The 12,841-nt window shown below is 36.1% G+C and overlaps 1 protein-coding gene across 1 annotated transcript in view; it reads left to right on the forward strand.

The window, feature by feature from the left end:
- tp53i11a (tumor protein p53 inducible protein 11a) overlaps nt 1–11,391 on the forward strand; it is a 37,285-nt gene extending 25,894 nt beyond the window's left edge. Inside the window, exons 4-8 of the mRNA XM_051900894.1 lie at nt 4,412–4,470; nt 4,680–4,728; nt 5,066–5,156; nt 6,735–6,836; nt 8,000–11,391. Of these exons, the coding sequence (XP_051756854.1) occupies nt 4,412–4,470; nt 4,680–4,728; nt 5,066–5,156; nt 6,735–6,836; nt 8,000–8,133 (435 nt within the window). The 3' untranslated portion in view covers nt 8,134–11,391. The remainder of the gene's footprint in view (nt 1–4,411; nt 4,471–4,679; nt 4,729–5,065; nt 5,157–6,734; nt 6,837–7,999) is intronic.
- Nucleotides 11,392–12,841: the final 1,450 nt, after the last annotated feature.

Consider the following 12,841-nt stretch of genomic DNA (forward strand, 5'->3'; position numbering starts at 1 on the left):
TTGTCCCTCAAAACCGGTAGTATAACAAGCCTATAAGCAAACTTAAAGGATTAGTTCACTTCAGAATTAAAATTTCCTGATAATTTACTCGTACATCCCGACCATGAATAACACGCAATGAGAGCTTTTTGGCACGACTGCCTGTCTCACGCTCAGCACTATTAAAACTCATGGGGCTTTGAGGTAGTCCACATGAAACATGGGCAGCACTCAGACACAGCTGCCCTTCCGCCCCTGCAATGTGCATCAAACCTTGGGTAGGGTCACAGAGAAAGATCAAAGAGAACATCCATTAAGGGGCAGTCGCCCATCACCCTCTGTTTCAACAGAGACGGCTCAGCTAGCACCATAATGGCTGGAGATGTATGCATGAATCCAGCTCCACATGAGCTTTCAAGAGATTCTATATTAATAAATCAGCAGTTTCACAAATCAAAGTAGATCTTTTGGGTGTAAAATTTTTCTGAGCAACTTGAAACATTTATTTGTGGTAGAAAATGATTTTGCTCTTCCATTACTTTTTGAAGACTTGCACACTCATGATATTGATTTTTCTGTTTATCATAGAACTTAATGTGGGGTGTGGTGTATTCGAAGTACTCTGTTTAATTTCTCCATTAGTTTGTCACTCAAACAAGCAGTGGCTGCGATCCTGTGGTCAGATGAACATACTGGGTAGAAGGGGTGCAACGGATTAAAGTCCTCAGGCTGGACCCAACACAAAGATGTGATGCTGAGGCAGAATGAATCTTTCATTGACCTTGATTTTGTAGTTTATAAATTGTTTGAGTGTACTGTAACATGCTTTTTATTTAACCTTTTAGGCTTTTGCATTTAGGCTACTGTATTTTTACAGTATGCAAGCGCTGAATATACAGACATTCAGTACTATACAATATTTGATACAATACTATACTTGCAAAATACATACAGTATACAATATATTTACTTTACTAAGCGATTACTATACTTTTTTACGTAATTGCAAATTTTGTTTACTGTATGCAATATAGGCTACATTTTTTTCTGTAACCTCATGCTCTGGATGCTGTGTTCTCCATTTTTTTTTTTGTAGTGTCTAATGAATAATTTGTAGTGTTTGACTGATGTGTGTATGATTTGTGTAAGCTTTGTTTGATTTTGAGAACAGGTGAAATGGTTTTGAGCCGATTGTTTGATTTTGCCAGAAGAGTCAGTGGTTTTGTGAGTGTAGTTTGAAGATTTGGCTCTGTATTTAATGTTGTGAGAAAATGGGTGAAGGTTTCAAGAAATGTGTCTTAGCAATTGTGAAAAACTGTAATATTAAAAGCAGAAAAATTTGAAAACTGTACCTTATTGGCTTAACAGCTTGAATATTCGATCTCTACATGTGGGTGGGAATGAAATGGCCCTTTCCAACCAAATATCGAACCATGCCGTCATCAGTTGTTTCTCAGTTCCGCGCAACAAAATAATAGTCATCTGCTGCTACAATTGTACGGATCCTGAAAGCGTTTATTGCAACTACATTTCATCTCTTTCTCATCGAACAACCAGACTAACACTTGAATTGTTTAAATCGCTTAAAATGTGCAGATGATAAACTTTCACTATGATGGCTGAACGCTGCAATTAATCCATTAATCACATGCGTGCCAAACCGTGTGGCCAGGTCTGGATCAATACGATCCGTTACACCCCTACTGTTGTATCATCTGCCATTACAGGTCTTATGAGAAAACAGAGTACTCCCTGTTCCCAGCAGTTGTCGAGATGTGTTAATCCCCCCAGAAACAACCAGAGCGAGGTGTCGATTGAGTGGTGGTCTCAATAGAACATGACATGCTCTTGTTTCTCGGTGTGACATGCTTTCTGAACACTATATCTCTGCGAGCACATTTCTCCTGAGAGTAATCGATGGCCTGCCATACTAGCTACTGCTGTTTACTGGGTAAATACAGCAGCATTTGTTCATCAAGTCTTCACAAAGGCTAGTATACAGGTTTGGCAATATCATTTGAATGAATTGTAGTAAGTGTTCTGGTGTGTAAAATGTAAAATGTGTGTAAAATTGTCTAAATATTACAAAAAGCAAAACCTATAGAAAGGAACCTTTACAAAACAAAAATGGCTCGTTTTACTCTAAGCCATTACTATTTATGTGCTCCTGAGAGGCTAAAACAGTCGCTGTGACACACACCCGTGTACTAGGGCACACAGATACACTCCTTTTTTTCCTTAAAGTGGCCTACTACAACAAGAAACATGCATTTAGGACTTTAGAAATTACAATTACATGCAGTCCACATGTTTTCACTGATCAGGACCATGTTTTGCAGGCCACAGTAGTCAATTTTCAAAATTATCTTCCGCTCACCTTCCATCACTTTCTTGCTTCCCCCTATAAAATGACCTTTAGCCAAGTGTTCAGCTTCCCATCAGAATCGGATCAGGTTTTCATCAACACTAAATTACCCATGCTGCTGAGGCTTTTAGGCGGAGAGGAAGATGGATAGATCTCTCTCTTTTAGGGTGAGAGAAGAAAGAGAGAGCCTGCATGTTTAATGGCCATTAGGGTGTGTTATTTTTTTAGGCTTGGAAGCCACGTACATAATTTTGAGATGGAAATGGAAAAGAGCGAGGTAACATTATTGTGCTAATTTAATAAGCACATCAAAGTAAGGGAAATGCCTGTTTATGTGTTTCAAAGATAGGTAAATGGACATTGCTACTGTAAAATTTGCCTACTAATTTCCTACTGCACATTTGACCCTTTGCTAAGCTGGCACCCAGTATTGCTGGATATGACAAGATTTCCTTTTAGTGCTTTCACTGCTGCTGATAACATCTATATTAACCATGAATTTAAATGTACAATTATATATAGTTACCAAAAAGGTTTTCAGTATGCTTTCAGGTTTCATCATCTGGCATATGCTGCTAACTATCCAGAACTAATGCTAGAAAAGAGTGCAAGTTTGTTAGTAAATATGCCAGATGGCATTTCCAGAGTAGGATTGGCCAGTTAGCGTATTAGACAAGGCTGAGTAACAGGTCCGTTGCCCTTCTTATCTTAACCACCTGTTTCCTTTTGCCCGCAAAATGTACACTACTGTTGGGGTCAGAAAGATATATATATTTTTTTATATTAAATTAGTACTTTTATTCAGCAAAGATGCATTAAAGGGTTAGTTCACCCAAAAATGAAATTTCTGTCATTAAGTACTCACCCTCATGTCGTTCCAAACCCATAAGACCTTCGTTCATCTTCAGAACACAAATTAAGATATTTTTGATGAAATCCGAGAGGTTTTTTTTATCCCCCTTAGAAAGCAACATAGTTACCACATTCAAGGTCCAGAAAAGTAGTAAAGATGACCACCGTGACCACAGTGGTAAAGATGAACGAAGGTCTTACGGGTTTGGAATGACATGAGGGTGAGTAATTAATGACATAATGAAATTTCATTTTTGGGTGAACTAACCCTTTAAATTGATCAAAAGTGACAGGAAAGAGTTTATGATGTTTAAGATTTTAAGAGTTTATGATGTATTTCAATTTCAAATGCTGTTCCAAAGACTCCTGAATTTTTTTTTAGCATGGTTTTCACAAGCACATTAAGCAGCACAACAGTTTTCAGCATTGACAATATAATAAGAATGTTTCTTGAGCACCAAATCAGAATATTGTGACACTGAAGACTGGATTAATGGCTGCTGAAAATTCAGCTTTGCCATCACAGAGTAAATTACATTTTAAAATATATTAAAATAGAAAACAGTTATTTTAAATTGTAATAACATTTCACAATAGTGCCGTTTTACTTTATTTTCTATCAAATAAATGCAGCCTAGGTGAGCATAATTTTGAGTTGCTTCCTCTAAAGCTTTTAAACAGAGGATTCTCTTGCAAAATCTCTTATAGAATGATGAGCGTTAGGCTACCCAAACAAAGAATTATAATGTACCACCTTCCACATCCTTATCTGTATTTGTCTGATTCTGTCTGAAGGAGCTGTGCTCCCCTGTGGCCCACAGCCTGGATTACGAACACAAAGCCATCATTGTGAAACCACATAGCCTGCTGTCAAAATACACCTATTAAATCAAAATAAAACTCAAACTTTCCTATTAGTCCCTCCAGATGCTACACAAAAGTTTCCATTTTCACAAAATAAAACGGCATCCGCATGGACCATTCAGTCTTGGCAGGCTTGTGCTATCAGCAAATCTGATAATCCCACTTTCTGAGTCAGGCCTGTTTTCCTACATTTGACATTTTCCTTCCAGGGGCCTGTATTTTAGTGCACCACCTTGCTCTGCTTAAAGATTGTAAAATCTTAATGTGTCTTATAATTATTACATTTATAAAAAGACGTTAGTAAACTGACTAAATGCTACATGCTAATATTGGTAAATTCTCATTTTGCAGATCAGTCAGATGTTGGGTAATGAGATGAAGTTTGCTGTACGTGAGCCCATTGGTCTCCGGTAAGACTTTAGACACGATCAGTCTCTTCACATCAGACTTCAAGCTTGTCTTTACGTGTGACATCAGACACCCTACTAATTTAATTGCTCCAGTGTTCTTTGCAGTGTTGTTTTTTTGCCAATCCTTGAAGGTTTTGATTGTGGCTCATTTGTGTCTTATTAGAGGCCAGTTGGTTTGATGTGTAATGTCTTTCATTTTCTCACTGCAGGATTTGGCTCCTCATCTCTGCAGTGCTGTTCACATCAACATCCTTAATGGTGAGCAGTTACATCAAAATGGCTGGTGCTCTGGCCTTCATCTAAGAGTTCATGCTCCAAAATAAAGTAATGCTCATTGTGTTTTCTGTAATTAGCTACACTGCTGTACAAAATATATTTTTAAAGAAATTAATACTTTTATTTAGTAAGGATGCATTAAATTGATCAAAAGTGACAGTACCGACCCTACACTTTTGAAATGCTTTTAATTTTTGAATTTATAATTGACATTTCTTGTTTCGCTGTCATCTTGAGGGAATTTTTGCAGCTTTAATGCCTCTCCCTAGAGGTCCCATAACATTACAGACATTATGTGACCTTCTTTACTGTGTTGTAGGCCCTGGCTTTCCCCAACCAGCTCTATGAGTTAATATTTGAGCTTACCACCACCAGGATCTCCATCAGACTCTACGGCGGAGCCCTTCTATGTATGTTCAGCTTCAATGAGATCAGGTTAAAGCTACGATTAACACTATAAGGGATGATACCGACTACAAAGTGGGCTGTTCTGACTTAAACATACTCTACATGGCCACAAGAGTGCAGGCACCCTTTCCATATAGTGAATTTGGCTATTACACACATGTAAATATCTGACTATAATAAGTCTATAATGGGGAGAAATTAATTGTAAAAAAAAAAAAAAACATTGACAAATTTAACAAATACTGTTAGTTCCATAAGGGCCGAAAAAAGCTTTTAGCAATCTCTAAAAGCATTGCGGTTATCATGAAAATAAAAGATTGACAATTTGTAAAATGGGCCACCTCCATGTTAACGCCCATCATCTTGAAAAGGGATATATAAATGCATGTTTCTCCACATACTATTGGCAATGTAGCGTATATGTGCACTTTTTTTACACTTAAGCTTTTTCCACTCTCAATTTATGCATAGCAAATGCATAATGTAAACACATTTGTGCAAGTCTGTCTCCCACTCACAGGAAATATTCATGACTAGATGAGCTTTTCACTGCCAGATTAGTGTATGATTTCAAGAGGTATGAATATTTTACGCCTCGGTTTTAAAAATGGATGAGTCCATACAATTCCATTTAGCCACATATAGGGCAGGGCTTCAGAGTGCTGGGCAAGACTTCTGTACTAGAACTAGTAATGACCCCCTGCTGGTCCCAGGATGCCTCACAACAACAGCACATGCCAGGCACACCCCGTGCTTGGGCTTACAGTCAGCCGTAGGAGGTCCTGTATTATAAAAGATTGCAGGGGTGGCTTATGGGTGTGTGAAAGAGACTGTTTTGTGGAAATAAAATCCCTTCCCTCCCTATGCCCTTATTTCATTATGAACAGCAGCCTATTTGTCTTTTCTCCATAATAGTGTAACACAGCCTCTAATTCAGCATAAAGAAGTTTTCCCTCCCCAATTTGTTTAGATTTTAGCGCTAACCAGTGGGGGATATAAAATATTATGCTAATGTGATTACATACATTATCTATCTCCGAATACTCAGGAGTAGAGTGCTGCAGCAGAGCCCTGGAGGCTTTGCTGTATGTACACATGATGTTAGTATGCAGATCAAAAGGGCTGTATTTTGTGGTCTAGACCCCTCACTGAGCTCCAGTGGTCTTTATACAGTGTGACACCTGGTTTGGCTCACAAACAATTCATACCCCTGTGGCGCTGCAAGGTGTGAGTGTGTTTCTGTCAGATCAGTGGCCAGTTCAGTGGTAGGAATTACTCAAGCAAGGCTGGAAAAATAGTGCTGGCAGATGGCACTTGGCAGGGTTGAAGAAACAGCTACCCTCCTTGTTATCCATATCCACAGTGTGGGAGGAGATCAGAAGGACTCTCTGTGCTTTTCCCTGAACAAAATCAGAAGCCACGGCAGCATCGGTCCTCTGATCTTGGGCCAGATTTCAAGCTTTTTAATTCCGAGCCTAAGTGTTTAGCTGTTTTGAGGAGATTGATGAGCCCCCTTTATTATTTCTACCTGACTTAGGATAATCTCAGAACTGATTCTGAGTGTTTCCTCTTCCCAACAGGTATCTCATTAATCCTGTGGAATGGCTTGTACACAGCGGAAAAGGTCATCATTCAATGGACGCTGCTTACGGAAGCATGTTACTTCGGGGTACAATTTCTAGGTGAGAGAACAGTGGGCAGACAGTGCTAAGGGATGTGAGAATGGAAACTGACATTTAATCTTTATTCTACCCTTAATTAAGGGACATTTAGACAGGAGGAAAATTGATTTAGGGCACTTCAGAATGGTTAGCAGGGCTCAACAATAAGGTTTTTAAAATCGTATATTGATATATATCATGTATTTTTATATGTGCCAGAAAGAAAGTTTCTTAATATTTACTTAATATGTTATGCTTTATTTATTTGTATTTATATTATATTTACCAGCAAGGACTTTCTTTAGCATTAATAATATTAAATTATACAGCAATAATGTGGCTGCATAATAGCTGGAAAACAATGCAAAGCATTACAGATTGGTTTATAATTGTAACCCATTCTCTAGAAGCTTCCAAGCCAAAAGTTGATAAAACTGGCTTGAAACACTCTTATATTGGCCCTGGACCATTAGGCCATTGTTATTGTTGTGTCCTGGATAGCAGAGAAGGTCTAGAATACTCTTAGTTCTTAAGGCTGTACTGCCCTCTTATGGCAACCAGCTCTCTTAAAAATCCAAACCAAGCTTAGGCTTCAAATTAACCCAATAAACTCTCACTTTTGTGCTAAATATAAAGTTGAGGAGAGTGGTTACACTTACTGTATTTAAGACTGTCTCATAATAAATGCCAATTGGTCATGCCTGCTTTTGGTCTTTTTTTTTTTTTGACCTGAAGCTGTAATTAAGTCTGACTTTCATTAATTTTATGCCTTCCCTGTAGACGACTAGCTAACAATTTTGTTTATTGCCAGAAAATAAGTTATTCTGGAGTAGTATGAAGATTCTTTTTTTTAAAAAGCCAAATTACAAAAGAACTGACTCCAGTGTATGGAACACTGGTACTTTTTAGAATTTGAGTAAGTTTTAGTTTCATATTTTTAATTGATTGATTGATTTATTTTAAGTCCATTACATCCTACTCTTAATGGCATTGTTTTACCAATACTAAAGCATGTATTTGCATAAGAAGGCAGTGTTTCATTGTCTCAGTACATATATTTACGAGTTAAATAGGTTTGTGAATTGAGTGCTGCATGGCACCCTTTTGTCTTTTGCTAAATGTCTATATAAGACTTCTTCTTTGTCTGACTTTGCAAATTAGTCTCTATATACATTGTTTTCCAGTGACGTCCATCACCCTCTTGGAGATGGGCACATTGTGCAACGGTGCAGTCGTTCTTCTTGTTAGTGAAGCCTTCTTCCTCTTCATCACCTTGAGTTACTATCATCACCTTGGTCGGCGCTCGAAAAAGATGTGAGGGAGGCCAGCTACCATGTGTTCACCAGTCTGACAAAATCTTGTGTTAGATGGGTGGCTTTGCACCAGAGAATGCTTTGAATACAGTAGCACCACTGCCTGGACCAAATGAATTTACACTTGACTGAAAATCAACCTCTGTTTGTGGGCAATTTCCATTTTATGTATGTATGTGGGCACTCTAATTAGATCCACAGGGCATCAAATCATGACTTTTGTTACATTAAATTAACTACAGTAGCTTTAATTATTTGACAGCTTACCTGTTTGTCAAAGATTTCCTGAGAGTATATATTGTATGGATGGTAGAATTATGGCACATTTATACATGTCAGGGAATGTTGTCTCCCAAATGTTAAAATGCAGTTTTATAATGGCGCACAACAACACCACAGTACAAGCACCAATACAGTCGGTCCTGGAGGGCCACTATCCTGCAGAGTTTAGCTCCAACTTGCCTCAACACTCCTGCCTGGAAGTTTCTAGTATGCTTACACCGTAAAACCCGATAAATTACGGTAACTCAGACCATTTGAGGAAACTGATTGCCTTAAACCATTTAAGATTTAAAAAAACCAATAAGTATGAGTACTGTAAACTCAAATACATTAAGTTAAATTCACTTATATTTTAGTGTTGGTTTAGTAAATCATTAGAGTAAGTTATTTCCACTCAGTTTGAATTTAGGTAACAAATCTAACTAAGTCTTAAGAACTATCTAGCTACTTAAATGGTTTGAGGAAACAGATTGCCTTAAATGGTTTAAGTTTATCAAACTCAAGGTAATAAGGTTACATAAGACTAAGCAAAAACTAACATTGGTACAAAGCAATGATGACAGAACAGGAGCACTGTAAAACTCAAGTTCAGAATACTCAAAACATTTATATAAACATCACATTCAGATCTTGGTTAAATGTTAAATAGCAAATAACGCATGCTATTATAACTATCAAACAGACTGTCATTATATACTTGCATGTATATAATCAAACAACATACAGTATATATGGTCTTAAAAGTTTTGCAGCCCATCCTCAACCTAACCACAGGCTCTACTCTTCACCACAATAGTATTTCTACAAAACTAACATAACATAGTCTCCCTATGTTAATCTTGTGCAAAAACACACAAAATAACACTTAATTTCTGATGCAAAGCATGCTGGGAATTAGAAATCTGCTGCAACTCAATCATATTAAGTTCAGCTTACTACAATCAAATTTTGAGTTCACACAACTTTTTTCTATTAAGTACAATGAACGTTCATTATTATTTGAGTGAAACGAACTCATTTCATGTAATTAATTTGACTATTCGGTTTTACAGTATATGAGACCATGATTATTTGGTTCAGGTGTGTTTAATTGGGGTTGGAGCCAAACATTGCAGGACAGTGACCCTCCAGGAGCAGGATTGGGCACCCCTGATGTAAGACAAAGGGTAAAACAAGGAATAGCATACATACAAAATTAAAATAGGCCTACATTAAAATTTGAATGTATTGTTGAAGAACTATAATTGTTACATTTACATGTAGTTACCAACATTCTAATTAATTTATTTCATTGTTTTATCTACATAATTCACAGGAATTGCACGTTAAAATTCCAAAGTGATGAACATTGCAAAGTGAAGACTTTGCAAATACATTCCTTTTGAATTTAGACTCTCAACAGTACATTTTGTGATATGGTAAAAATAATGGATGTAGTATTAAATAGTATTTAAAGTGTATATTTCAGAAAGTACCTTATTAACTTTGTAGTTGGACATTTATTACTGTCTTTGACAAATCCAGCTATTTGTGGCTTCAAACAAAGAAATTCTACCCCTGCTAAGTCAGACATAATTAGTTTGTTACCTTTTTCTGCTTTACATATACCTATTGGACATTTACAAAACAGGTACTAAAGTAAATAATGTAATTTATTAATTTAGGACAACTCCTCTTTTATTACAGATTAGGAGATTACAGAGAATAAGTCAGTTTTTTTTTTCTTTTTTTCTCATGTTCGGACTCATGGTTTAACTTTAACAAATTTAAATATATGTATTAAAGGGACAGTTCACACCAAATTTTACGTGCAATATCTACTCTCATTTTGTTCCAAAACGTATGATTGTCTATCATCTGTGGAGCAAAAAAGGAGTACCGTAAAAGTAGTCCATATGACTTGTGCACTGTGTTCCATGTCTGAATTCATATGATGGTTTCTGTGTGTTTCGTCATTGACAGCAAACTTCAGAGAATTTACTTTTTGTGTGAACTCTTCTTTTAAAAACTAACATTATGCACAACAATAGTACATTTTAGAACTGTATTTAGTAAGATATACTTTATGCCTTTAGTGATCCATGCATGAAGTCAACAATGCAGATCAGCAGTAGCTCTAAAATGTAGCACTTTTATAAATATAAAATATGTCAGTAAAAGACTTCCACATAAAGTGTTCATTTAAAAAAAAAAAAACAATGTTAGCATGCTGAACTTTTATTCACCTCTTATATTCACTATAATGTAGCCATAATTTAGATTGTTGCAGCTCTTTTATCATAGCACCAACATCAGCAAAATTTAATTGTTTAATAATAATATAAATGATTATTCTATAATCAGATATAGCAGGTGTCATTCCTAATAGTATGCTTCCATCACTGAACTGTCATTTGAGATGTAGACAGTCATGTTGCCCTTCCATAGATCTCAGATGCTGCTTCCATTAAACACAAATGGCTTTGTTCCAAAGGGAAATCTAAGGATTATATAAATAAATGCTTTGGAGCTAGCAAGTTTGATAGTATTTTAGATGTCTGTTAAGGTGGTCTGATTATCCCATTTCATAATTCGATATTGACTGCAGTAGGAAACTGCTATTTGTTTATTTATATTGTGCATCTCTCTTTTAATTAACTGTTTAGTAATATTCTATTAACAAGCAAGATAATGGACCATGATTTGATTGTCAAGTCAAAGCACAGTTAATGATTATTCAGTAGACTCAGTATATTTTTAGGTCACTTTTTGCTTTTTTGTAAATATTTAAATGATTCAGGAATGTGTAACACTTCTTAAACATCTGTAAATGTGCAACTTTTTTGTATTTTGTTTTTGTTTTGGACAAAGATGATTACTATGTCAGATTTAGAATCTTTTTGCTTAAGTTTCTTATACACGCGTTTGACAGTTATGTATCTACTTTTTGTACAGTGAATGTGCTTAATTAATAAATCTGTAAAGTTTTTCAAATGCAAAAAGTATTCTTCAATCCTTGTCTGCTTTCTACCCACAGGAGCATTGATTCTGTTCCATAGCTTAAGGTGTTGAGAGCTTCGCACAGAAGCAGTTTGAAAGTTTTAAAGGGGTGGTTGATTATGATTTCACTTTTTTAACTTTAGTTAGTGTGTAATGTTGCTGTTAGAGCAAAAACAACATCTGCAAAGTTACGACGCTCAAAGTGCAAAGCAAAGAGAGATATTTTCTTTTAAAGAATTCTCTGTTTAAGGACTACAGCCAACGGCTGGTAGGGACTACAACGGGCTTCTTCCCGGGTTAGTGACATCACTAACCCTAAGATGTAAAATTTTTCGGATGCATGTACTTAATTTAATTTCATATGTTGGTAATAATTCAGTGTTTATAAGCCTTTTAAAGAATTTTAACCCAAACTGACTGGGTTTCTAGAGACCAAAGACTGAAACACAAAGTGTGTAAAATAAACTGTAAAAAGGATTTGATGAGTGATAGTATTCACTAGTGATAGTATTTTATTCTGTGTTGTCATCATTCAGGTTGGATTTCAGCTTTAAGGCGAGACACCCCAGGTGAATTGGGTAAAAAAATTAACTAACAGATATCACCATACTTTCCCAGCTGATTGATTACATTAAAAATTGCAAACATTTTTTTGTATAACAAGTTTTCTAAAATTGTGTTTAAATATGCAAATGAGGCATTATCTAATGAAATATGTGCTAATTTGCATACATTTCTAGAGCAAAAATCTGAATATTGGATGACGTCAGGTTCAAAATTCTCATTTAATTTTTTGGACATATTAAATTCAAAGGTTTTTACACAGGGAATTTTGGATATATCTTTTTATCACTCCATAAATGAGAAAATACTATCAACAGCCAGAAAAAAAAAAATCATTTTCACAATTTTTTTAGGAATAACATGTGTATAAAACCAGGCAAATGTTATATCAACAAATCCCTCTGTAAAAACCTTCAGAATATAGATAGGAATAAAACTGTAAAGTTTGGTGTATATAAGTTCTGCTGAAGTGGAGATTTCTGACTCAGAGCAGGAGAAAAAACTCATTTTGAGAAAACGGCCTTTAAAGATATTTACTGTAACTGAAATCTACAGATGTAAATAGATAAAGTGCTATAAAATATACACTTAAAAGTGTATTTTGGATGTTTTCTTTCCACCAGTGCGGAAAAACACTGTATGAAAAGCCAAAAAGCGCAAAATCTCAAAATTGACAGGTGCCTGAAAAAACAGTGTTTTTGCCTGTAGTGTCTCCCCTTAATGTATGTTTTTTTAAACAAAGCAGCTGATATTGCCATAGAAACTAGTGGGCTGCCGACTCGCTTTCACCCCAAAATGGCGGAAACGCAGGGCCGCTGCTGGGCGCCGGTGTTTCAATGGAACGTTCTATTGAGTGTCGCTTCTCGTTAGTGTATATTCTTTGAAAGG

Source organism: Ctenopharyngodon idella, chromosome 7, assembly GCF_019924925.1.
Source record: "Ctenopharyngodon idella isolate HZGC_01 chromosome 7, HZGC01, whole genome shotgun sequence".
In the NCBI taxonomy this organism is placed as follows: Eukaryota; Metazoa; Chordata; class Actinopteri; order Cypriniformes; family Xenocyprididae; genus Ctenopharyngodon; species Ctenopharyngodon idella.